At 35.9% G+C, this 23668-nt stretch overlaps 4 protein-coding genes across 5 annotated transcripts; 1 reads left to right on the top strand and 3 right to left on the bottom strand.

Annotated features, from left to right (window-relative positions):
- Positions 1–322: 322 nt before the first annotated feature.
- On the bottom strand, positions 323–21905 carry LOC140859988 (elongation factor 2-like). 2 transcript variants are annotated; one of them, XM_073262700.1, is made up of 4 exons: positions 21869–21905; positions 3277–3345; positions 3099–3186; positions 323–2986 (listed from the first exon to the last, which is right to left on the bottom strand). In XM_073262700.1, the coding sequence occupies exons 2-4, from the start codon at positions 3277–3279 to the stop codon at positions 546–548; spliced, it is 2532 nt and encodes an 843-aa protein (XP_073118801.1). In that variant the 5' UTR covers positions 3280–3345; positions 21869–21905; the 3' UTR covers positions 323–545. The 2 variants fall into 2 exon arrangements, with proteins under 2 accessions (XP_073118801.1, XP_073118800.1); XM_073262699.1 differs by lacking the exon at positions 21869–21905 and adding an exon at positions 4025–4102.
- Positions 8545–12622, bottom strand: LOC140864407 (uncharacterized). Its single transcript, XM_073268579.1, has 6 exons — positions 12483–12622; positions 11168–11262; positions 10323–10584; positions 10002–10198; positions 9571–9758; positions 8545–9059 (listed from the first exon to the last, which is right to left on the bottom strand). The coding sequence occupies exons 2-6, from the start codon at positions 11260–11262 to the stop codon at positions 8773–8775; spliced, it is 1029 nt and encodes a 342-aa protein (XP_073124680.1). The 5' UTR covers positions 12483–12622; the 3' UTR covers positions 8545–8772.
- On the top strand, positions 15172–17371 carry LOC140865888 (porphobilinogen deaminase, chloroplastic-like). The gene is made up of 5 exons (XM_073270718.1): positions 15172–15367; positions 15619–16024; positions 16216–16422; positions 16690–16867; positions 16970–17371. The coding sequence occupies exons 1-5, from the start codon at positions 15192–15194 to the stop codon at positions 17092–17094; spliced, it is 1092 nt and encodes a 363-aa protein (XP_073126819.1). The 5' UTR covers positions 15172–15191; the 3' UTR covers positions 17095–17371.
- On the bottom strand, positions 18142–21953 carry LOC140859989 (elongation factor 2-like). Its single transcript, XM_073262701.1, is given in 5 exon segments — positions 18142–20147; positions 20150–20791; positions 20920–21007; positions 21098–21165; positions 21869–21953. Coding segments are annotated over 4 exon segments (2529 nt in total). The 5' UTR covers positions 21101–21165; positions 21869–21953; the 3' UTR covers positions 18142–18351.
- Between the last annotated feature and the right edge of the window lie 1715 nt (positions 21954–23668).

Genomic DNA, 23668 nt, shown 5'->3' with positions numbered 1-23668 from the left:
ACCAACACATCATACAACAATATTCATCATACAACACTTATATCGTGAAACTTGAATATTATAACATTAGGTTATCATACAACGATATTCTTAATACCAAACTTATATTGAGGAAATTTAATATTATAACACACAAAAATTTGTTTTGAAATTTTTAATGTGAAATAATTGTTATATAATTTTCATTGCACATGTAGCATTACTAGGTTAAAAAAGTCTCAAACCTTAGAAGATCAAGATAATGATTGCTTGAACCACATAATTGGACAAAAAGCAAGACAGATTTATTAGGTATTAATACAAGTTCAAAAGCCAGAAAAAATATAACAAGTGTACCACCAAAATTTGCCCAGAAAAATAAACACAATATTCGTGTTTTAAACACTAAATGACGACGACTAAACACAAGGATTTGAACTCATATGGACGCTACGCATTTGTTCTCAGAAAAAAACATTAAATTATAATTAAACAGGTTTAAAGATAATACCACGCAAGTAGAGTAAATTAATGGGAAACAAAAGGCTTAGCTGCCCTCTCGTGCCTTATAGCCTATCCTCGAATTCAGAAAGGGGCGTGATCTGCTCCTTCAAACCTTTCCTCTTTCGGATGTCAGCAACCAATGTGGCCGCCTGAGATCCTGCCTCTAGCGGATCAGACGACATCAGGTCCCAGTGATCAAACACACACTGGGGGAATGCCTGACCAGAGGTTGCAGCCCTCAAGGTACTTGAGAAACCAAATGACTCAACAACAGGTAGGTATGCCTTGATATTGTAAAGAGGAGTTCCCGGCCTCTGCATTTCTTCAAAGACGTGCCCACGTTTCTGATTCAAGACACTGTAAATTCCACCAAGAGCTTGCTCCGGAGCTTGGATCTCCACCATGTACACCGGTTCCAAAAGGCGAGGCTTCGCAGTGAGTTGTGATGCGTAAACAACCCTCCTTGCTGTTGGAATAACCTGACCACCACCTCTATGTATGGCATCAGCATGAAGAACAACATCACACACCTCAAAGCAAATACCTCTCATGTTTTCATCAGCCAATGGACCTTCCTTTGAAGCCCACTGGAAACCAGCAACAACGGAATCCTTAATTTCATTCAAGTACTGAACTCCCTTACACATATCAACCACCATATTTGGACCAGTGGTTTCAGGACCAAAGCACCAAATCTTCTTCGCCAGCTCCTTATCCCAACCAAACTCTTCTGACAAGATCTTCGAACGAACCTTGGGATCATCTCTTGGACCGATACGGCCATCATCGATCGCCTCAGCAAGTCCATCTTCCAACGGTCTAGCTTCCATGTACAAACGGTTGTGTTTGTTAGGTGATTTGCTCATCACAGTGCGGCAAGATCTCTCAAGAACAGTCTCACGGAAAGACACAACCGGGTCTGATTTTATAATTTCGGCACCACCCATGAAATCATCCTGCAAGTCTTTCAAGCAGATCTCAAGATGAAGTTCTCCAGCACCAGCGACGATGTGCTCCCCAGATTCCTCCATAGAACAGACAACCATAGGATCAGACTTGGCCAAACGCTTCAAACCTTCAACAAGTTTAGGTAGGTCGGATGCAACCTTACACTGGACAGCAACACGCACGACAGGTGAGACGGAGAATTTCATGGCTCTAATAGGATGGGCATCGACTTCCTTCTCGTTGGTCAAGGTAGCATTCTTAGTAATATATTGATCGAGACCGACCATGGCCACAGTGTTCCCACACGGAACATCTTCAACAGTCTCCTGCTTCTTGCCCATCCAAATAACGGTTCTCTGGACACTCTTTGTGTACAAGTCCTTTTTCTCCCCAGGAACATAGTTTGGACCCATGATCCTAACCTTCAAACCCGTCGACACCTTGCCGGAGAATACACGACCAAAAGCAAAGAACCTACCCTTGTCAGAGGCTGGAATCATCTTGGACACATAGAGCATGAGAGGTCCCTCAGGATCACAGTTTCTAATGGCATTAGCATATGTATCATCAAGAGGCCCCTCGTACAGGTTCTCCACACGGTACCTTTGAGCCTTGGAGGGTGATGGGAGATGGAATATCATCATTTCCAATAGGGCGGTACTAGCAGGGAGCCAGGTTTGCATGACACGTTTCATCAGTGCTTTCCCCATCAATTCCTTCTCCTCCGATTTCATCGTAACACCAAGCTTCTGCAGCATTGGCCACAACTTGTCCTTCTGATCATTCATGCAAGTGTTGATGATTTGCTTGATGGGCTCATAACAAAACTGAACAAATCCACGTTTGCATGTAGGAGAGCCAGAATTTTTGGAAGTCCACTTCTTAGTGGCAGGATCAAAGAAGTTCTCTCCCCAGAGCCTTTCCATCATCTTGGACTCATCCACACCAAATTTTGAGGCATACATCTTCGCAAAGTTCGTCAAGGTGAATGCCCAGCCATGCAACCCAGCGGAGAAAGCAACCGTACCTTTTTCCGGGTAAACCTGAACATCTCCAAGAAGGGGATCCTCGTACGTGGCCATGATAACATTTGCATTTTCAATGACCCTCTGGAAAGTTTGGTATGCCTCCTCCCCATCCACCTGGAGTTCCAAGAAACACCTGTCCATCTTGTTAACAGTCAAGACAGGCCGAATCCTTTCTCCCAGTGCTTGTCGTAGAACAGTTTCTGTCTGGACACACACACCTTCAACACAGTCCACCACAACAAGAGCACCATCAGTGATACGAAGAGCAGCCGTCACTTCAGAAGAGAAGTCGACGTGTCCAGGAGAATCAATAAGATTGATGAGATACTCGTTGCCCTGTCGATCTCCCTTATAGTTCTTCAGAGATTCATCCGACATTTCATAGTACAGAGAAATGCCAGTGGACTTGATAGTTATACCACGTTCAGCTTCATCTGCACGGGTATCTGTCATTCTAACATCACCAGCTACTTCCTGAGCAATGATACCAGCAGCCGCAACAAGAGAATCCGTAAGAGTGGACTTCCCTGCAGATAAATAAAAAATTAAATATTTGCCTCCTAGTGAAAAATAGTCGCCAAAATTCAACTACTGTTCTACAAATTATAAGGAATCATTTCAAGGTTGCAGCTATGGTACCATGATCAACATGTGCAATAACAGACATGTTCCGTATATTGTGCTTGTAGTCCATAATCCTACGGAGTTCTTCGGCTGTGAACTTCACCTGGAAAATTTAGGTAAATTTTGAGGTCAGATTTCCCAACTCAACAATAATTTTCCTCGTCTATAGTTTCAAATTAAATTCTGTACTCACCATCTTTACTGGCTTTATTAAACTTCACCAACAATCAAAATTTATAGAAGCCCTTTCCCCCAAATTGTCCTGTGATTCAACAACAGAACGTGAGAACAAAGAATACCGAACAATATCCTCACAAAAGTGCTAGTCAAGTACACAAAGATCTCACAAGCATTTATAAGAAGGTAAACTGTTAAAACCACCCCTGGAGAAACTCATACAGAACAAGAACCACCAATTGTTTATTCAAAGTGCATCTGGGTCTCGCTATTGAACATATCATAGTAAAATTTTCCATATTTCAACCATAACGGATATGGCCAACACCTGATACTGATATAACAAGCCTGCAATCGTACTTAATAGGATTTCTAACAAATAGCGAAAGAATAACTGAAATTTCTGCGTTGAAATCTCGAACCACCAAACCAAAATTTGCACCAGCAAATTACATATAAGTAGTTAGTTTTTGTAAATCATTCGCCATAGGAAAAAAACTCTACATAAATTAAGATCAGAAACGAAATATTTATCACATATCATCCATGTAGCGCCACAACAACCAATCAATTGGAAAAACCTTGCAATCTCCAATGAATCACATCCAACGCAACATGAAAAAGAGTCGAGTTTAGATCGATTCAGTAAGTAATTCTCAAGTTCGACGCCAATTAATCCAAACAGATAAAAACATATCAATCTCAGACAAACGATTTCCATAGATCGAACATAATTAGCAGAAAGCGAAGAGAGATCGAATTACCAAAGCGAAAGAGAGCAGAGGAGCAAAAGGCGGCACGCGTATGCAATATGAGAAGTGCGGTGATATAAAGCGAGAGGAACATAACGAGTGTACCCAAACCCTAAAACAAATTCAGGGCATAAACGTAAATTACATATTCACTTGCGGTTCAAGTAGTCAAGTTCCCGACGCTCACCCAATCCGTTGACACGTAAGAGATACGGAAGTCGGATATATTCGGCCCACCATTTATATTTGGGTTGTTATGAAAGGGCGAGGAAAAATTTTTAAAGTGGGCCTTTAAGCTATACATGTCAAAACGGGCCGGCGGGGCGGGCCGGCCCGCAACCCGCCTCAACCCGCCTTTAGGCGGGGTGGGGCGGGCCGGCCCGCCATTTGGGCGGGCCTCCAAATGCTCAGCCCAACCCAACCCGTCTTGGGCCGCGGGTCGGGCGGGCCGGCCCGCCTAATTTTTTATTAATTTTTTTTATAAAATAAATGTTAATTTTTAAATTCAAAAAAAAAATTAAAAACACTTGAAATGGTAAGAAAATGAAAAATAAAATTTAATCAAAGAGTTTAATCAATATTAAAAAATATTACTATTAAAATTTAATAATATATAAAATTAATTAGTAAAAAAAAATATGAAAAAAATTTAAAAATACTACATAGTTTATTATCATCAAAATTCATTCAAAATAAGTTCAATAAAACAAAAAAATATGTATAAAAAACACTAAAAAAAAATACAATTTTGCAAAAATAAAATAAAAAAATATTTGGCGGGCCACCCCAACCCGCGACGGGCCAGCCCGCCCTAACCCGCGGCCCGCGCGGGCTCAGCCCGTTTGGCCCGCCTCCAAACGGGCTGAGATTTGGCCAACCCAACCCAACCCATTTTCATGGCGGGGCGGGCCGGCCCGACGGGCCTAGCCCAATTTGACAAGTCTACTTTAAGCCCTATGATCATAGTTTCCTTTAGCCCATTCATTTCAAACTATATGTATTCTTCAGCCATAATCAAAAGAATTTGTCAAAATATATATTAGATCCCAGATAAGGATAGCACATAATAAAACTTTTAATTTGATTTAAATCTTGAGGCCTCAGGTGGAAATTATAGTTTGAAATCCCGTGGATCCGTAATTAAATAAAAACAAAATTGGCTTTATATCTTAAGGTCTCGGAATAGTAGATATAATCGACTTCATTATTATTATTATTATTATTATTATTATTATTTAAACGCCTTGATTTACATAAAATAAATTTAAACACGATTTCCACTTTATATAGTGTTTTATTGTTATAATTAAATTGTAAATGACTTGTAGTTAATGAAAGAGTGGGTGTCCGGTTAGCCAACTTGTGGCTAAGGGCTTTTGTGACTTTATGTATAAATAATCTTTGTTTAATATAATTTACATTCATTAATGGCATTTTCTTTGTCTTTCTTCATATTGCTATATTGTGATATACTATTGATGTTTTGATAAAGACCTTGAATATACTATAGTGTAAGTAAGATTAGATAGTGAATAAAGAGAGATCACTATTATGAAACACATCTTATAGTCACTGTATATTCTAAACAGTTCCTAGTCAATTGAGCCGTTCGCTAATAAGGATAAGGATTGCTCGAGATTGAGACTAGCATTTGTGATGTCAAGTACCACGTTTCATTGGTAATGGACATGGAGATGTTCAAAGCATGCAAATTGATATTCATATGATGAATGATCGAACTACCCTATTCGGACTTTCCAAGTGGTTATCACTTATCGAGTGGATAAAGTCCGCGGTTTTGGTTGTACACTATTAGTCCTTACTACTTGAAACATCATTGAGACTCTATATGCTAGTACTGTACTTTGACTCGTTTACCGACTTTATTGGGGTCAACAGGTGTCGGGATTGGATACAGTTACGACACATATAGGAGTCGATACTTTGTTGTCAAGGATTCACCACATACTTTGCGAGTGTGGATATCCTATGCGATCTGAGGAGATATTAATGTGACGAATCTCTGGCCAGAGTACATGATGTGTTTTAGGTTACTCGATTTTCCTAGTAACACATGCGATGTCACTATTTGATCTCCAAGATGTAATGCATAGTTATCGAATCTCGAACGACTCTCGATGCACCAATGATTGTTGATTCGATCGGGATATATGGATGAAGGGACCGTACTGTACGCTAACCAAAATCTACTGGTTCTTGCAGGCACTATCAGAGATACCTAGGGAATCATGGGGCGATGTTGATAGACGCTCTTACCATGATTCGTTAGGCAAGTCGGAAATTATTGTTCCGAGTCACAAGGAGTTGTGAGCCCACGGCTAGCTGTATCCCTGAACCATTGAGGGTCACACAAGTAATGGATTACTAAACCCCGTTGAGATAGTTAAATTTAAAGAGTTAAATTTAATGAAAGAGAAGTTGGAATTCTTAACTAAAAGGAAGTGGAATTTCCTAAAATGACATAGGGATGGGCATTTTTGGAAATCACTGAATTCGGATTCAGAAAAATTATCTTGACTTTAAAAGGTGCAAAAATGGTTTCTGTGCACATTGGTGAAATCGGTTTATCAATCGGAGTCATGATGAATTTTATATTAATTTTTATAATAACGGGCTTGGCTTGTTGGGCTTAAGTTATGGATTATGGGCCCTAAGGAGTTAGAGTCCTAACATAATTATAACTTAATCTAGTCTAGAAATTATATATATATATATATACATATGTAGGGTTCGAAATTCTTAAGAATTCCTCCTTGCAATTTTCGAACACTACATAAAATTTCTAAGGGATTTTTCGAAAATTCCCTTCTCCCTTTTGAGAAAATTCGGTCTGTGATTTTTCGAAAAATTATTTTCTGAATTAACAGATCAAATCTGTTTATTCTCATCGATAAACATCTGATTGATTTCTAGTGCAATCAATCAGATGGTTTATGTTTTCTGTTCGTGGACATTATTCCGGAGATTGATCGTGAAGCTATCGGTTCCCGGGATATACAAGAAGAGCAGATTAAATTCTGTTGGTGTCCATACTCAAGCCGTTGCTTGAATAGGTAAAAATTTAATTGTGATTTTGTTTTTACTTGCATAATTTAATCGTAAAGTTTTGATACCCATGATATGAAATCGTTCCATATATAAAAATAAAAATTTTAAACTTTCGCTGCACCGAGTATCAATTCTTAATTGATCTGAATACGTTTTTCCAACCGTTAATTCTCATGAATCAATAGTATAGTATTTATTATATGGGTGATGGGACTATTATTTTTTAATAGCCTCAATCTTTTTTTTTTTTATAAAATAGTATATTATTTATTATATGGGTGATGGGACTAGTACCCACGATTCCATGCAAGCAAATAAATAAGGTTCTGTTTGGACATACACTTTAAGAACATTTTTAGTGTATTATAAATGGGGAAAAAAAACTTAAAGTATGTGTTTTTATAAGATTTTTATAAAATATTTTTTAAAAAGTGTTCTTCAAGTATAGTTTTTAAAGAATATTTGAGAGTTGTTTTTAGATGTTTTATAATTGAAAAATGAAAAGTAAAGACGAATAACATTACTTTTGTAATGTTAAAATGTTTTTATAGAATACTTGTTTAAACAAATATTTATTCTTAAAACAGCTTTTAAAATATTTTATAAAAAGTTTTTAAAAAATAATTTTATAAAAACGTTTTATAAGTAGACGTTCAAACAAAATTAAAAATTAGAATGTTTGCATTTGCGGCTACAGTCTATGCAATCTAGAAGTCGAGTAAAGATTTGATGTTAGTCCATTAAAGTGCTTGTGTTGCATTGATTGTACCTTTATTTCCCGGATTGAGCTCGGCTTCTTGCTCCTTGGATCGAGGTTCGTTTCATTGAGTTTATGATGATTGTCAATGTTTATTTTACAAGTATTATTTCTATTATAGTTTCTTTGATATCCTTTCGATTTGACATTAAATTTCAGAATATTTTACGCATTTACATTTTCAAAGATAGTAACGTGATTCATAGCAAACAAAGCTGAATGAGTGAGTATTTTCCAAGAAAGTATTGTAGACCCTGATTTAGAAAAGACGTTGAAACTTTGCTTTTGATGTATTTGTTACTCATAAGTCATAAATGATCGATCTACACATTCTGGCCAAGGTTAATTTTTCAATCCATTTAGTCTGTATGCGGGCTTGAAGCTTTGAAAGAAATATCTTACTTTATCTTTCTAAAAATGTGTGTTATCTCAAACTCACATAGTTTAATCAATCGTTACTTTTATTAATTATTATAGTATTATTATTATTATGGATGCTTTATAACAAGATTACTAAATTCTCCAATATATTATGGAGGAATTAGTAAAATTTTCCTCGTCATCCATTAAGGTTTAAAAGAATCGAATCATGCTAAATAATAATATGAAAATTTCAAGATTCAAATTCGTTTCGAAACTCGAAAACTTTAATATTATTTGATTGCATTTTATTTTTTAAAAAAAGTTCAAAAATAAAAGTTTGAACGTGTTATGTTTTACTCGAATTTGATAGTTTCGAATACAAATCAAATATTTTTCAAACCAAATTAAAAAAACTCCAAAGAAATATAACACAATCACCTTTCTACCACTCTAAATCCTAGCAAGCAAAAGAGTGTGAAATTACTCCAAAGAAATATAACACAAGCTCAAGATGCTCTCTGACCTCAAGTTTCAACAAAGTCACTTGGCTCAAACTAGTTGTGGTATCAAACTATCTCACCTTCTTCAGGAGGATGGATGTTCTCAATTCGGCATCATCCTTGATAAAACTCCACCAGATATATGTGAGAGGGATAGTCGTAGCATGCCAAAGAGCATGGGCATCCATTAATCCCTGATAAGGTGGGAAATCATAGATCTCTAGAAGCATTGCCAAGCCACCTCCCACAACCACAATCCACAACTTCCAGCGCGAAGGATGACATGTAATGCCAGCCCATATCGCCCAAATGAGAAGCTGTGCAACAGCCAAGACGACACATACCTTCATATTCCATCCTGCCGAGATATCAGAGAGCAAAAAGTAGTTGAGGTTAATGATGGTTGTTTCCGTCAGAAACAGTAGTAACACAACAGTGTGAAAAAGTGATATAACCAAATTACCATTTTTACCGACCAACTCGAATTGTTTACAAAAAGCCAATGTTCGTTTTTCCTGAGTTTACTGAGATTTGAACAAAATATGTTTTGTTTCAAAGTGAACTGTTATGCAAGGATATGCCTAATTGCATAATTAACTACAGTTTCCTACCAAACTTTCATTGAAGGAAACAAACAAACAAAACATCTAAAGTCGAACAATTAGGAGAGTTGAAAACAAAAGTATCGAGACACCTAGGTCATTTTATAACACAAAACGGCTAAATAACACTCAACATAGGTAACGAAGCACACAAACATATTTCCAAGTGCCCTTGAATATCTTCCATCACAACTTATCACTTCTTTTGTTTATCTCCTCAACTACATGGGTATGAAAATTTTAAGATAATGGAGTAAGTAATAATACCATAATCCATCTTAAAGTTGTTGAGGTACAGAATATGGGTGGTTGTAAATGCGATAAGTGGGGCAGCAACCATGACTCTTCCCGCCTCATCTCTTATGGCGAAGCTTCTTATTAATGCTACAATAAGCGAGTACCCAAGTAGGGCCACTGCAGATGAGTAATCTAGCCTCTCTGTCAAGTCCACGTCTCTGCATTCCAGGACAAGGGTAATCAATTGACTGAACAAATGGTAACATATGACTAGATTGACAAGCAGGTATACTACTCTTCAAAATGGATAGAACAGCCACAGGATTTATCAGCACGAGACATGGTTGAAATATGCCTAATAGAAATCCATATTATTATATGATGTCTCCCTCTTGCTAAAACAAGGACTGAGGATATGAAGACCGATAAACTTACACAACAAGACTAAAAGAAAATTTTACCGACTGTGGAAGACTGCACTCCAGAACCACGAATTCATGGACAAGAGCCCGTAGATATTCCAGAGGCAAATATAGTCATACAATGGAGTCTTATCTGGTTTCAAGGGCAATTTATAATAAAGAAGGATGAAGAACGAAAGCCACCCATGGAAATGCATTGCAAGGTTGAGGGCTGAAAATGCTACAGAAACAGGCTCCTGTATAAAGTTTGGGAGTTACTTCAGATGCATGTGCAAAATGAGAAAACAAGAAAACCAAAAAAGGAATTATTTACACCTCAATTAATCAAATTCAACAAGGAAAAAGCTGAACTCGTCAAACCTGAAGGCCAAACAGACGTTGAAAAGGCCATTTCCCATGATATTTAACAGGCTCTTGGCCAAGTTCTGCTCTTTCTGTTTCTCTATCAATCATACAATGGTAACGACAGTCACTCTGGCAATCCCATTGCTTCCATTTTAAGTAAAGAGGCTCTTGCATGTACCAAGGGCCATCAAGGGAATGACCATCTGAGGAGAACTTACAATGTGAGAAGCATCTATCTCCAATACAACCAGTCTTTTCACATTGTCCAACACATGCCCTATAATCCACCCAAAAAAACAAAGAAAATAAAAGATTAACTACTTACAATTTATTTTTTTTCAGTACTTCTATATATTTTCTCAGATTATAATTTCTATATTACTGGATAAAATTCAGCATTTAAAATTCTAAACATCATCATGACAGAAATGAAAAATGTTGAAGAAAGCTTTTGAAAGCATGCAGTACAAAAGAGAGTTGTCAAGAAAACCTTTACAAAATGCTAAGCAGCTGCAGTTCACACCGAAGAAATAATTTAATAAACTTGCTATTCAGGAGTGGAAACCAGTAGAAGGGAAAAAATCAGCCGCTTCAAAATTTGTACTAATCAATTAACGTTTTTTGGATGATTTGATTACAAACAGGGAAGGAAAACTTTGAAAGCTGATCTAAAACATTCGCCATAGCCAAGCAACAAAATTCAATTGCAGGTTATATACATAAATTACACCAAGGGGATGGATAGTTAGAGCCCCCACTCTTCCTCCCGTCTCTCCCTAGAAAATCAACAAAAGGAAAGAACCGAAACAACAGAATCAATAGCAACAATATAAATATATGGACTTCACAAAAGGTTCTACCTATAGAGTGGGTCAGAATCACCAGCGCTGGCTTCATATCCTCTAACAAGGAAAGCAAACACCACAAAGCAAATGATCTGGTATTTTTTTTCCATCTGATCAGGAAAAAAAATAAGAATAAGACAAGCTAACCAATAAAATGAGAGTAAAACATCGAAGATGATCCAGCGACAAGATATTTGGTCTCATCCAGCCATATTTTGTCAAAAACTCTGATGTATATACTTCAAAAGATATAAGTTTCATGGCATAAAGTAAAGAAGTAAAGACAGCTGAGAATAGGGGAAGACATTATTTCTTAGAGACGAGCATCAGAAACAAGAATTATATGCATAAATTTTATATACCCATAGGTGAGTATATATGGCGAGTATATACGGCTATGTTAGGGGCTACACCAACTTTTGATACAAACCTACAAAAAGAAGAATTATATAATGCATAAATTGAGGACCAGTCCATGGGTGTAGTGAGGAATCTTCCGACATTGAAAATATGCAAAAGGTTTTCCAACCAAATATTTATTCCGAAAAAGAGTAGAAGCTTCACAAGGTTTATGGGAGACATGCACACAATAAACGCTAAAACTATAAACTGATTCAACACCTTCTCTTATTCGGACTGATAAAGAAGTTCACATACAAAGAAATAAAATTACAAACCAATAGAGGTGATTTTTTGCTCTCTGTAAACCAAACAGAGCATATTCATTGATCCCTCAGGATTAAATCTGCATTGACTATCGAGTAGATAACCTGTGGTTGTTAATTGATTGACGCAAACCTACATAACAGACAAATATGACATCCCACTAAAACCAAGGCTGAATCTACAGTGTCAAACTCCATGCTAACAATTAAATAATCTTTTTGGTTCCATTGCCATTTGCCAAAATATGAATCACTATTTTGAACTTCTTCAAAGTTCAAATCCCATCAGCAAAAGTAATCAGTTGTTGCTATCATTCAACGGCCAAAATACACTACATATTCAACTAACATTTCGTCCTTAAACATCATCAACGCCTGAACAACACACAAAAATATAACTCTACTGCGTCGCACTCCATTCTTACTCCAGTATAAGCAGATTGCGCAATTATTCTAACTGATTTATTATCTCCACGGCCTCCTGACTCACTTAGATAGCAATTTTGAGAAAAAAAATATATGCACACACGAACACATGTAATTAAGTAGTTTGTGACACGGAAAGATCGCCATTAAACAGAGTTAATGCCAACTGTAGTAAGCGAAATGCTGAAATTTCAGGTGATGATAGAAGGATATTAGATCGAAGAAACTTTGTCACTTACCTTTTTCGCTGATGATACTTCGGAACAAAACAACTCGGAGAGTTCGGATCCTGGAGCTGCGGCAGGAAGAGAAATTCACATCTCCACCAGAGAGGAAAATCAGAAATACGGTAACTGTGTCCTGAATTCGTGGACCACTAGACACCTCACAGAATCACAGATTCAAATATTTGTTCGACTCTGTGTCAGTGCGCTTGGAGTTGGAACATTGCAGATGTTTATCAGTGAATTGTTTTTCTTTCTTTCTTTTTTTTTTTTCCCCCAAAGAGAAGCCATTTATTTATTTATTTCTTTGTTTTTTTATATATAAAATTCAAGAATTGTTAAATGTAACCAATAATATGTTGATTATTATCAAGTAATACATCCACGGAGCCGGGAGGCACGGACTAAAATAACGAGTAAAAATTAATTTGGTGTACGAATCATTGAATTTCGATCAATTTTTGGTAATATTTACGTAAAATTTCTAATTTGTCTTTTATTATAAAAAGAATAAACATTTTATTTTTAATAATAATTAGAGGTATTTTGTATATTATATTTTAGATTAAAAATTGATTTGATTAAAATTTTTATTTGTACATAATATTTATTATATTACATATATTAAATATATTATATATTTCAACGAGAAGGATTATATAAATTATATTAAGTCATATAATATCTAAAAAATTGTAATAAATAAATTGATTCCAGATAAAATAAATAATTAATTTTTTAACTAAATTTTGAATTTTGTATAAATAATTTTTTCATTAATATTTTTAAAAAATATTAAATAAATAGTGATTGTGATAAAATATTTTTTAATATTGTAACTGTGTAAAAATTTATTGAATATATTATTTTAATAAAAATATTACGTAAGTTCTATCAAAAATTAATTTAAATTTTCAAATTATATTTATAATAAAATTTCATCAAATCTTCAATTAAAAAACGTCATTATGTATCACATGTTTTTTTACGTATATCACATGTTTTTTAATTAACAAATAAAAAATTAAAAGTTTATTTAAACTCAATAATTTTATAAGAGAACATGATTAAGGAAAAATTGAAAGTTGTTCTCGGTTTTTCTGGCGGACAAAAAAGATTAAGCTGGTTTTAAAACAAAATAATATTTTTTATTAATTAATTATATTATCAAAAGACAAATATATCATTTTTTTCAAAATAATTTGGTCAAAATTTGGTGGACGTATCAATTAAGTCATTAACAAAAGTTTGTGTATTAATTTGACATTTAATCAATAGTTCGTGTATCAAATTAATTTTTACTCAAAAAATAATTATACATTCGACAAATGAGACGGCGCAAGGTCATTTGACTAGTTTATCAATTTAAATGATGTTTGGTTGAGCTTATAAATTTTTTAATTTTTTTAAAAAAAAATTAAAAGCTGTCAAAATAAATTGTTTGATAGTTTTAGATATGATTTTATTTTGATATTTTATTTCACCATATTATTCTTATATATTTTATTAAATTCTCATCATGCTGTTTGTACATAATTTATCAATTTCTTTCTAAATTAAAATTAAAAATAGTTTTATTTTTTATCTATATGTTTAACATTTATGATAAATTTAAAACTATTTTTCATATATATTACTATTTACATTACTTTCATAGTATTTATCTTTTTTTGGTAATTTTGACAATAAAAAAATCTTATAATACCAAGCACAATAACACATAAACATCTTTAGGTTGTTTAAAATAATTTCATCTAGACACTTTTTTATTTTTAAAATAAGCATGACAGATTATTAGCTCCTAAAACAGTTTATTAAATTATTTTTAATTAGTTTAGCCAAACGACTTCCTAATCTGTGTATTTGAATGGGTTGGGATGCAACCGAATGACTCACACGTTTTTTTACTATGTTTGGTGGGTTAGAAAATTGTCAATATAAACAGTCTACTAGATGAGATGAACCAATCAAACAAATCTAACTCATTTTGACAACTTTGTATGTATACTCTTACAGATAAAAAAATCAGAAAATTAATTAAAGTAATATTATAACTTGGTCAATTATTTTTCCTCAATCTCATTCTCATTCGTATCTAAAGAGTTGTAAAATATACGCGGGCCCAAATATGGCTAGAGGTTCTAAGATATTGAGCCTAACCAAATCAAGCTCATTAATAAAAATGTTTATTCTAGAAACAATAACTTGAGAAAGGGGAAAGAGTATTATAAAGGGAAGAAATACATTTGAGTAAAAGCATTTTGTTAATTTGTTTGAAGGTTAATACTAGTGTTTGCTAGGGACTAGGATAAGCTAAAGTTGTACTGAAACATTTCTCAGAGAGTTCCTTTTACCTCATTTGAAGTTCCTTTTACCTTATTTAAATACATTAAGCTTATATTCTATTTCTATCTTTTTGTGCAATTCTTATGTGGTTGTATCAATAGTTGTGTGAATGAGATTGTGAATATATAATTTGTAAAGTGATTATTAACTAGTTAGATATGATATAGAGCGGTTATGAATACATGATAATTTGTTCAATTTTATTGATTAAAAATGTGATTAAAAGCGTAATCGTAATCAAACAAAAATTGGGTCAACGATGGCGAAATATGATTGGTGGGAAAATTAGAAAGTGGGCCCTGAATATGTTGACGTGGTGGATGTGAAGTGGAGGATAAAATTACTCTTTCTTGAACGCTATCCTCATCCATCTCTCCAATGGAGACCGCCATGGCCACTGTAAATCAAGCTCCTTTTTGTAAAGAATCGAGATCTCACTTTAAATCTCCAGCATTGGCCCAACGATGCGGAGTTTTTGTCACGAGGGCTTCGGTTGCAGTAGAAGAGAAGATTCGAACGAAGGCTGCTGTCATCAGAATTGGTACCAGGGGAAGGTAAAGTTCTTCTTCGTTCAACTTGAAACTGAATTTTGATGCGTAACAAAAGTCCAATGTTGTTAGTCTCAGTTCAGCATTCATGCATTTCAGTTGTGTCAATCGATTAGTATATACACCTGGGAATTAATTATTCACAAACGTTGGTGCCATTAGCGAGTGATCGTTTACTTTCCCACCTTTCTAACATTCATTCTCAGCAAAACCAGAGGTTTCTAAATTGTTCACTGAATCTTCTTCGTCTAGAACAGCCCACTTGCCCTCGCTCAAGCTTATGAAACGCGGGAAAAGCTGATAAAGTCGCATCCCGAGTTGGCCGAGGAGGGGGCGATTCAGATTCTCGTCATCAAAACAACAGGTGATAAAATTTTAAGTCAGCCATTAGCAGATATAGGCGGAAAGGGCTTGTTCACTAAAGAGATAGACGAGGCGCTTCTTGATAGTGAAATCGATATTGCGGTACACTCGATGAAAGATGTCCCGACTTATCTTCCGGAGAAGACAATATTGCCTTGCAATCTTCCCCGGGAGGATGTCCGTGATGCTTTTATTTGCTTGACCGCAGCTTCTCTCGCCGAGCTTCCCGCAGGTAGCATTGTGGGAACTGCTTCTTTGAGAAGGAAGTCACAACTTCTCAACAGATATCCTTCGCTGAAGGTAAGGATCTTCTGATGAAATCTGAGTTTTCCTTCTTGACAAGAGGTTTTGCTTGATCTCTGCTGGTGAATTTTTTTTCATATTTAACGTTCCCTCGTAGGATAGCCACCTTGCTTCCTGAAGGTGGTTGTTTCCATTTTGCCATATTGTTTTAACTAGAGTGTCATGTTTCTGATAAGATTGTCACACAGGTACAGGAGAATTTTCGAGGCAATGTACAGACAAGGTTGAAAAAACTGAATGAGGGAGTAGTCCAAGCAACATTGCTGGCATTAGCAGGGCTGAAACGTCTAAACATGACTGAGAATGTTACTTCTGTGCTGTCTATTGAAGATATGCTTCCTGCTGTAGCTCAAGGAGCTATCGGAATTGCGTGCAGAAGTGATGATGAAAAAATGGTTTGTGTTTTTGTACTCTACCAAAGCTTGCAACCAACATAAGCTTTTGCATCCGTTAGTTATTTTGGCGCAAATCGTCCTAATGCTACACCTGTCCGACTGGACGCTCAATACATGTCCAATGACACTTACCAAGTCTTCAAAAGTGTTTTCAGTTACTGGATAGCAGCAACTTGATTGAGCACAAAGTCATTGATTTCCTCAAGAATTTTCCGTGACATGTTTTACTCGACTATTTTTAACATGATTCGCTTGTCTTCTCTCCAGGCTACATATTTGGCATCCTTGAATCACGAGGATACAAGATTAGCAATTTCCTGCGAGAGAGCTTTCTTAGAGAAATTAGAGGGATCTTGTCGAACTCCAATAGCTGGATACGCCAGTAGAGACGAAGATGGAAACTGCATTTTTAAAGCATTGGTCGCATCCCCTGATGGAACCAGAGGTATGTGTGCAAAACAGAAGTTAAAGTGTGGCTTAAAAAACCGAAAAACACATGATTGATGTTTCTACCAAATTATTAACGTTCGTGTTTGTGTTCTCTCAGTTCTTGAAACGGCTCGACAAGGTCCATATTCTTTTGATGATATGATAAAGATGGGTGTAGATGCAGGTGAGGAACTTCTCTCACGAGCCGGTCCGGGTTTCTTCGACCATAGTTTAACGACTTGAGTTCTTCCATTTCACATCCGAGGTTAAAAGGCAGGCCATTTATTCTTCTTCTCGTACTGGCAGTAGAAGTTTTGGCTGTTGTTCACTAGTGTATTGTAGCATCTTATTATTCTCTCTGTTATAAGTCATGTGAGCTTGAGTTTTATTTACTATTAAACATTTGCTTTTGTATTGTAGGCTTAGAAACATTTTATTTCTTTTAGAAATGAAAGAAGAGATTAGATGATCTTGTATATTTGAACATATTTCTTAAACACAATAAACAGAAACTACCCGAAATGGAACCATCTCCTTGTTCATTAGTTTGGAAATTTTCAATCTATTATTATATCTAATTCTAATTAAAATATCTCTATCTTTCACTTTTTACTGAAATTTAATCTTGTTTTTGTTTTTGTTCGTTTTTGTTTTTTCAGTGCTGTGAATGAAGAGATTATTATAATTAGGTCGCGAACCCAGTACCTCATCTCAAATTTGTTATAGTTTCAGCTATAATCACTAATCAGTTTCGTGTCAAATAATTATTTTAACTGTTGTTTATGTTTATTACTATATTACCACTTTAATTATAGAATGTTATATTCATTGTTTTAATTTAAGCAAAAAAATTGCATAAAAAGCATAAGAATTGTTTTAAATAATTGAGTAGTGCAACAATCAAAACGTTTTAATTATTCAGCAGAAGACATTTTTATGTCTGATCAAAAGTATATTCAAATAGGGCACTTTAAAGATGTTACAAGAGATTGACAAGAAAAAAGATGCAGCGGATGATATCTTCAAAAAAGTAACATCCCGTTGGTTTCACGGCCATCAGCAATGTCATACAAGTCATACATAATTTCCACGCTTTACTCTATAATCGGAGTTTCATGGTCAAGAATCTGCTTGTAAGATTAATGCAGAATGATTCGTTGCCAATTCTTACATGTCATCCTACAAAACAGGATTTAAGCATATAACGACCCAGAAATTTTCTGGTACTATACACGTTTTTTTACCAGGACAGAAGTTCAAAAGCCAGATAAAATATAAATCGGAACAGTGTACCACCAAAATTTGTTAAACAAAATAAACACAACATTCATGTTTAAATTAAAAGACAACTCAACTTGACATGGGTTTAAACTCATACGGACGCTACATTGGTTCTTCTCAGAAAAAAAAACATTAAATTATAATAAACAAGTTGAAATATCATGCCACCAAGATACAGAAAATCAATAGGAAACACAAGGTTTACCCCTGCCTGGTGCTTTATAGCCTGTCCTCGAATTCAGAGAGGGGCGTGATCTGCTCCTTCAAACCTTTCCTCTTCCGGATGTCAGCTACCAGAGTGGCTGCCTGAGATCCTGCCTCCAATGGATCAGACGACATCAGGTCCCAGTGATCAAACACACACTGGGGGAATGCCTGACCAGAGGTCGCAGCCCTCAAGGTACTTGAGAAACCAAATGACTCAACAACAGGTAGGTATGCCTTGATATTGTAAAGAGGAGTTCCCGGCCTCTGCATTTCTTCAAAGACGTGCCCACGTTTCTGATTCAAGACACTGTAAATTCCACCAAGAGCTTGCTCCGGAGCTTGGATCTCCACCATGTACACCGGTTCCAAAAGGCGAGGCTTCGCAGTGAGTTGTGATGCGTAAACAACCCTCCTTGCTGTTGGAATAACCTGACCACCACCTCTATGTATGGCATCAGCATGAAGAACAACATCACACACCTCAAAGCAAATACCTCTCATGTTTTCATCAGCCAATGGACCTTCCTTTGAAGCCCACTGGAAACCGGCAACAACGGAATCCTTAATTTCATTCAAGTACTGAACTCCCTTACACATATCTACCACCATATTTGGACCCGTGGTTTCAGGACCAAAGCACCAAATCTTCTTCGCCAGCTCCTTATCCCAACCAAACTCTTCTGACAAGATCTTCGAACGAACCTTGGGATCATCTCTTGGACCGATACGGCCATCATCGATTGCCTCAGCAAGTCCATCTTCCAACGGTCTAGCTTCCATGTACAAACGGTTGTGTTTGTTAGGTGATTTGCTCATCACAGTGCGGCAAGATCTCTCAAGAACAGTCTCACGGAAAGACACAACCGGGTCTGATTTTATAATTTCGGCACCACCCATGAAATCATCCTGCAAGTCTTTCAAGCAGATCTCAAGATGAAGTTCTCCAGCACCAGCGACGATGTGCTCCCCAGATTCCTCCATAGTACAGACAACCATAGGATCCGACTTGGCCAAACGCTTCAAACCTTCAACAAGTTTAGGTAGGTCGGATGCAACCTTACACTGGACAGCAACACGCACGACGGGTGAGACAGAGAATTTCATGGCTCTAATAGGATGGGCATCGACTTCCTTCTCGTTGGTCAAGGTAGCATTCTTAGTAATATATTGATCGAGACCGACCATGGCCACAGTGTTCCCACACGGAACATCTTCAACAGTCTCCTGCTTCTTGCCCATCCAAATAACGGTTCTCTGGACACTCTTTGTGTACAAGTCCTTTTTCTCCCCAGGAACATAGTTTGGACCCATGATCCTAACCTTCAAACCCGTCGACACCTTGCCGGAGAATACACGACCAAAAGCAAAGAACCTACCCTTGTCAGAGGCTGGAATCATCTTGGACACATAGAGCATGAGAGGTCCCTCAGGATCACAGTTTCTAATGGCATTAGCATATGTATCATCAAGAGGCCCCTCGTACAGGTTCTCCACACGGTACCTTTGAGCCTTGGAGGGTGATGGGAGATGGAATATCATCATTTCCAATAGGGCGGTACTAGCAGGGAGCCAGGTTTGCATGACACGTTTCATCAGTGCTTTCCCCATCAATTCCTTCTCCTCCGATTTCATCGTAACACCAAGCTTCTGCAGCATCGGCCACAACTTGTCCTTCTGATCATTCATGCAAGTGTTGATGATTTGCTTGATGGGCTCATAACAAAACTGAACAAATCCACGTTTGCATGTAGGAGAGCCAGAATTTTTGGAAGTCCACTTCTTAGTGGCAGGATCAAAGAAGTTCTCTCCCAGAGCCTTTCCATCATCTTGGACTCATCCACACCAAATTTTGAGGCATACATCTTCGCAAAGTTCGTCAAGGTGAATGCCCAGCCATGCAACCCAGCGGAGAAAGCAACCGTACCTTTTTCCGGGTAAACCTGAACATCTCCAAGAAGGGGATCCTCGTACGTGGCCATGATAACATTTGCATTTTCAATGACCCTCTGGAAAGTTTGGTATGCCTCCTCCCCATCCACCTGGAGTTCCAAGAAACACCTGTCCATCTTGTTAACAGTCAAGACAGGCCGTATCCTTTCTCCCAGTGCTTGTCGTAGAACAGTTTCTGTCTGGACACACACACCTTCAACACAGTCCACCACAACAAGAGCACCATCAGTGATACGAAGAGCAGCCGTCACTTCAGAAGAGAAGTCGACGTGTCCAGGAGAATCAATAAGATTGATGAGATACTCGTTGCCCTGTCGATCTCCCTTATAGTTCTTCAGAGATTCATCCGACATTTCATAGTACAGAGAGATGCCAGTGGACTTGATCGTTATACCACGTTCAGCTTCATCTGCACGGGTATCTGTCATTCTTACATCACCAGCTACTTCCTGAGCAATGATACCAGCAGCCGCAACAAGAGAATCTGTAAGAGTGGACTTCCCTGCAGATAAATAAAGAATTAAAGATTTGCCTCAAAGTGAAAAATAGTTGCCAAAATTCAATAACTGTACTACAAATTATAAGGAATCATTTCAAGGTTGCAGCATTTCAAGGTTGCAGCTATGGTACCATGATCAACATGTGCAATGACAGACATGTTCCGGATATTGTGCTTGTAGTCCATAATCCTACGGAGCTCTTCGGCTGTGAACTTCACCTGGTAAATATAGGTAAATTTTGAGGTCAGATTTCCCAGCCGAACCAAAATTTATCTCATTTATCGTTTGAAATTAACTCCTGCACTCACCATCTTTACTGGTTTTTTTAAACTTCACCAACAATCAAAACTTATAGGAGGCCTCCCCCCAAATATTCCTGCGATTCAACAACAGAACATGAAAATAAAAAATGAGAAACAAAACCTCACAAAAGCACTAGCCATGCGCACTATGATCTAACAAGCATATATATCGCGGCTGTTAATCAGTCTTCAAGAATCTCATGCAGAACGAGAATCATCAATCATTAGTCAAAGTTCATCCAGGTTCACACCGTTAAACAGAATATGTCACACTGTTTGCTGCAGAAAAGTAAAATCTTCCGGATTCCAATATAATAGATAAGGCGTTAGTAACGCCTGACAATCATCATTTAAAAAACATTCAGTCATACTTGATGCGCATTTCTAATAAGTAACTAAAGCATATCCGAAAAATCTGCGCTGAAATCTCGAACCACCAGTACAAAATTTGTGCCAGCAAATTACAAATAAGTAGTTATATTTGTAAATCATTCACCATAGGAAGAAAAACTCTGCATAAATTCGGATCCGAAACGAAATATTCATCACATATCATCCATGTATCGCCACAACAACCAATCAATTGGAAAAACCTTGCAATCTCCAATGAATCACATCCAACGCAACATACTAAAAAAGTCAGGTTTAGTCCGATTCAGTAAGTAATTCTCAAGTTCGACGCCAATTAATCCAAACAGATAAAAACATATCAATCTCAAACAAACGATTTCCAAAGATCGAACATAATTAGCGAAAAGCTTAGAGAGATCGAATTACCAAAGCGAAAGATAGCAGAGGAGCTAAAAGCGGCACGCGGAGGCACTAGATGAGCAAGTGCGAGATATAAAGCGAGAGGTACGCAACGAGTGTCCCCAAACCCTAAATCAAATCAGGGCATAAATGTAATTACATATTCACTTGTCCGATCATTGGTGCAACAAAAGCAAGGCTCATCCACAAACGAATATTCCAAGGAATATATATCCGGCCCACGATTTGCCTTACGTTTTTAAAGGGCAAAGAAATTTTAAATATGGGCTTGAAGCCCGATAATCAATGTTGCACAAAGCCCATTCCCGTCAAACCATCAGTCGTAGACTCATAGTAAAAACAAGTTCCCAAAAATCCATGTTTCGTCTCGATAATTACTTAATTTAGTTTTCCCTCTAAAAAAAAATCCTTTTTAAAAAAATTTCAGTATTTTATACATAAAAAATTTAAATTATGTATTTGCATGAATTTTTTTAAAATTTTCATGGAAAATATTTTTAAATAATTGTTATCCAAGTATATTTTTAAAGATACTTAAGACGCGTTTTTAGATATTTTTATAATGAAACTATGAAAGACAAGAACGAACAATATTACTTTTCTAATGTAAAAATATTTTCATATAATATTTGTTCGAATACATTTATTCTTAGAACAACTTTTAAAATATTTTATAAGATTTTTTAAAAAAACATTTATAAAAATATTTTATAAGTACATGTCCAAACAAAACATTAGATTCGATATCATTTTTATATTGATCCCAGATAAAACGGAATCAAAACTAGAACCGATATCATATAGAATTTTAATAAACATTGTGAGTTGATTTATATTTTTTTTTCAAGTCTCACATATCTAGATGTGTTGAGCAGATTCACACAAGCAATAAAAAATAACTTATTTAATATAAAAATAATATTTTCACTAAAATCAACAATATTACAAAACACAACTGGTATGAGATCGTTTTACTAGTCAAAAGTATTATTTTTAATTGTAAACAATGTCGACTCATTTCATACACATATATAGATGCATCTCACAGAGTTTACTTGTAAAACGGTCTCACATAAGTTTTTGGGTAAATTTTTTAATTCTATGTTGAAATTAGATTTTTTTTTAAAAAAAAATAGTACTTGAAATTAAAACTGGAATCGTATAGAACCGAACAACAACAACAACAACAACAACAATAATTGCTTTACATTATAAGCTGTCAAAATATCTATAAAGGACTTAATCAATAGTAGTGCGTGTTTATAATACTATTGGTTTTGTTTTTTATATATGATTTTTGATTATTTTGTTTATTTTCTAATTATTGTTTGAAAATCCCATAATCATGAGTAGGCATATCTACATGTTTATTGTTTATTTATTGTGCATCCAAATTTGATCAACCGGTACTTGATACTCATTGCAATAGACATTGAATTTATGCTCGCCGGCCCGAATCTCTCCCATTGGCCATTAACATACATAAATGAAGGAAAAATATGTAATCTATACAACAAATAGTTTTGAATAATTTTTTTACATAACGATAATATATTATTAATGAATAAGAGCGATTACATCATAAATTAAAGTAGAGAACAGGGTAGTTGTGATATTCATGATCAAATTCACGATATAATAAATAAAAATATGTTTTTATAAAAAAAAAAATTTATCTACTAGTGAAATAAATCAAAATTTTTATTCACATGAAAATACTTTGATGGAATATATGAGTTTATTCATCTCTATATTCATATGTCAATATAGATAATTATTGACTAGTTATTAGTCTTTATTCTTGAT

Source organism: Henckelia pumila, chromosome 4 (assembly GCF_033568475.1).
Source record: "Henckelia pumila isolate YLH828 chromosome 4, ASM3356847v2, whole genome shotgun sequence".
NCBI classification, from domain to species: Eukaryota; Viridiplantae; Streptophyta; class Magnoliopsida; order Lamiales; family Gesneriaceae; genus Henckelia; species Henckelia pumila.
Note: the sequence above shows the minus strand (reverse complement) of the source record. Positions and strands in the feature narration are given on the sequence as shown.

What these genes read in the sequence shown, in the direction of transcription:
- LOC140859988 (XM_073262700.1), bottom strand. An exon ending in TATTGCACATGTTGATCATG is followed by an intron (nt 2,987 to 3,098) that starts GTACCATAGCTG and finishes ATTTATCTGCAG; the next exon opens with GGAAGTCCACTCTTACGGAT.
- LOC140864407 (XM_073268579.1), bottom strand. Translation starts at nt 11,262, where the DNA reads ATGGAAAAAAAATACCAGATCATTTGCTTTGTGGTGTTTGCTTTCCTT. An exon ending in AACGTCTGTTTGGCCTTCAG is followed by an intron (nt 10,199 to 10,322) that starts GTTTGACGAGTT and finishes AACTTTATACAG; the next exon opens with GAGCCTGTTTCTGTAGCATT. An exon ending in CAACTTTAAGATGGATTATG is followed by an intron (nt 9,060 to 9,570) that starts GTATTATTACTT and finishes ATATCTCGGCAG; the next exon opens with GATGGAATATGAAGGTATGT.
- LOC140865888 (XM_073270718.1), top strand. Translation starts at nt 15,192, where the DNA reads ATGGAGACCGCCATGGCCACTGTAAATCAAGCTCCTTTTTGTAAAGAA. An exon ending in AGAATTGGTACCAGGGGAAG is followed by an intron (nt 15,368 to 15,618) that starts GTAAAGTTCTTC and finishes CGTCTAGAACAG; the next exon opens with CCCACTTGCCCTCGCTCAAG. An exon ending in GAAGTGATGATGAAAAAATG is followed by an intron (nt 16,423 to 16,689) that starts GTTTGTGTTTTT and finishes TCTTCTCTCCAG; the next exon opens with GCTACATATTTGGCATCCTT.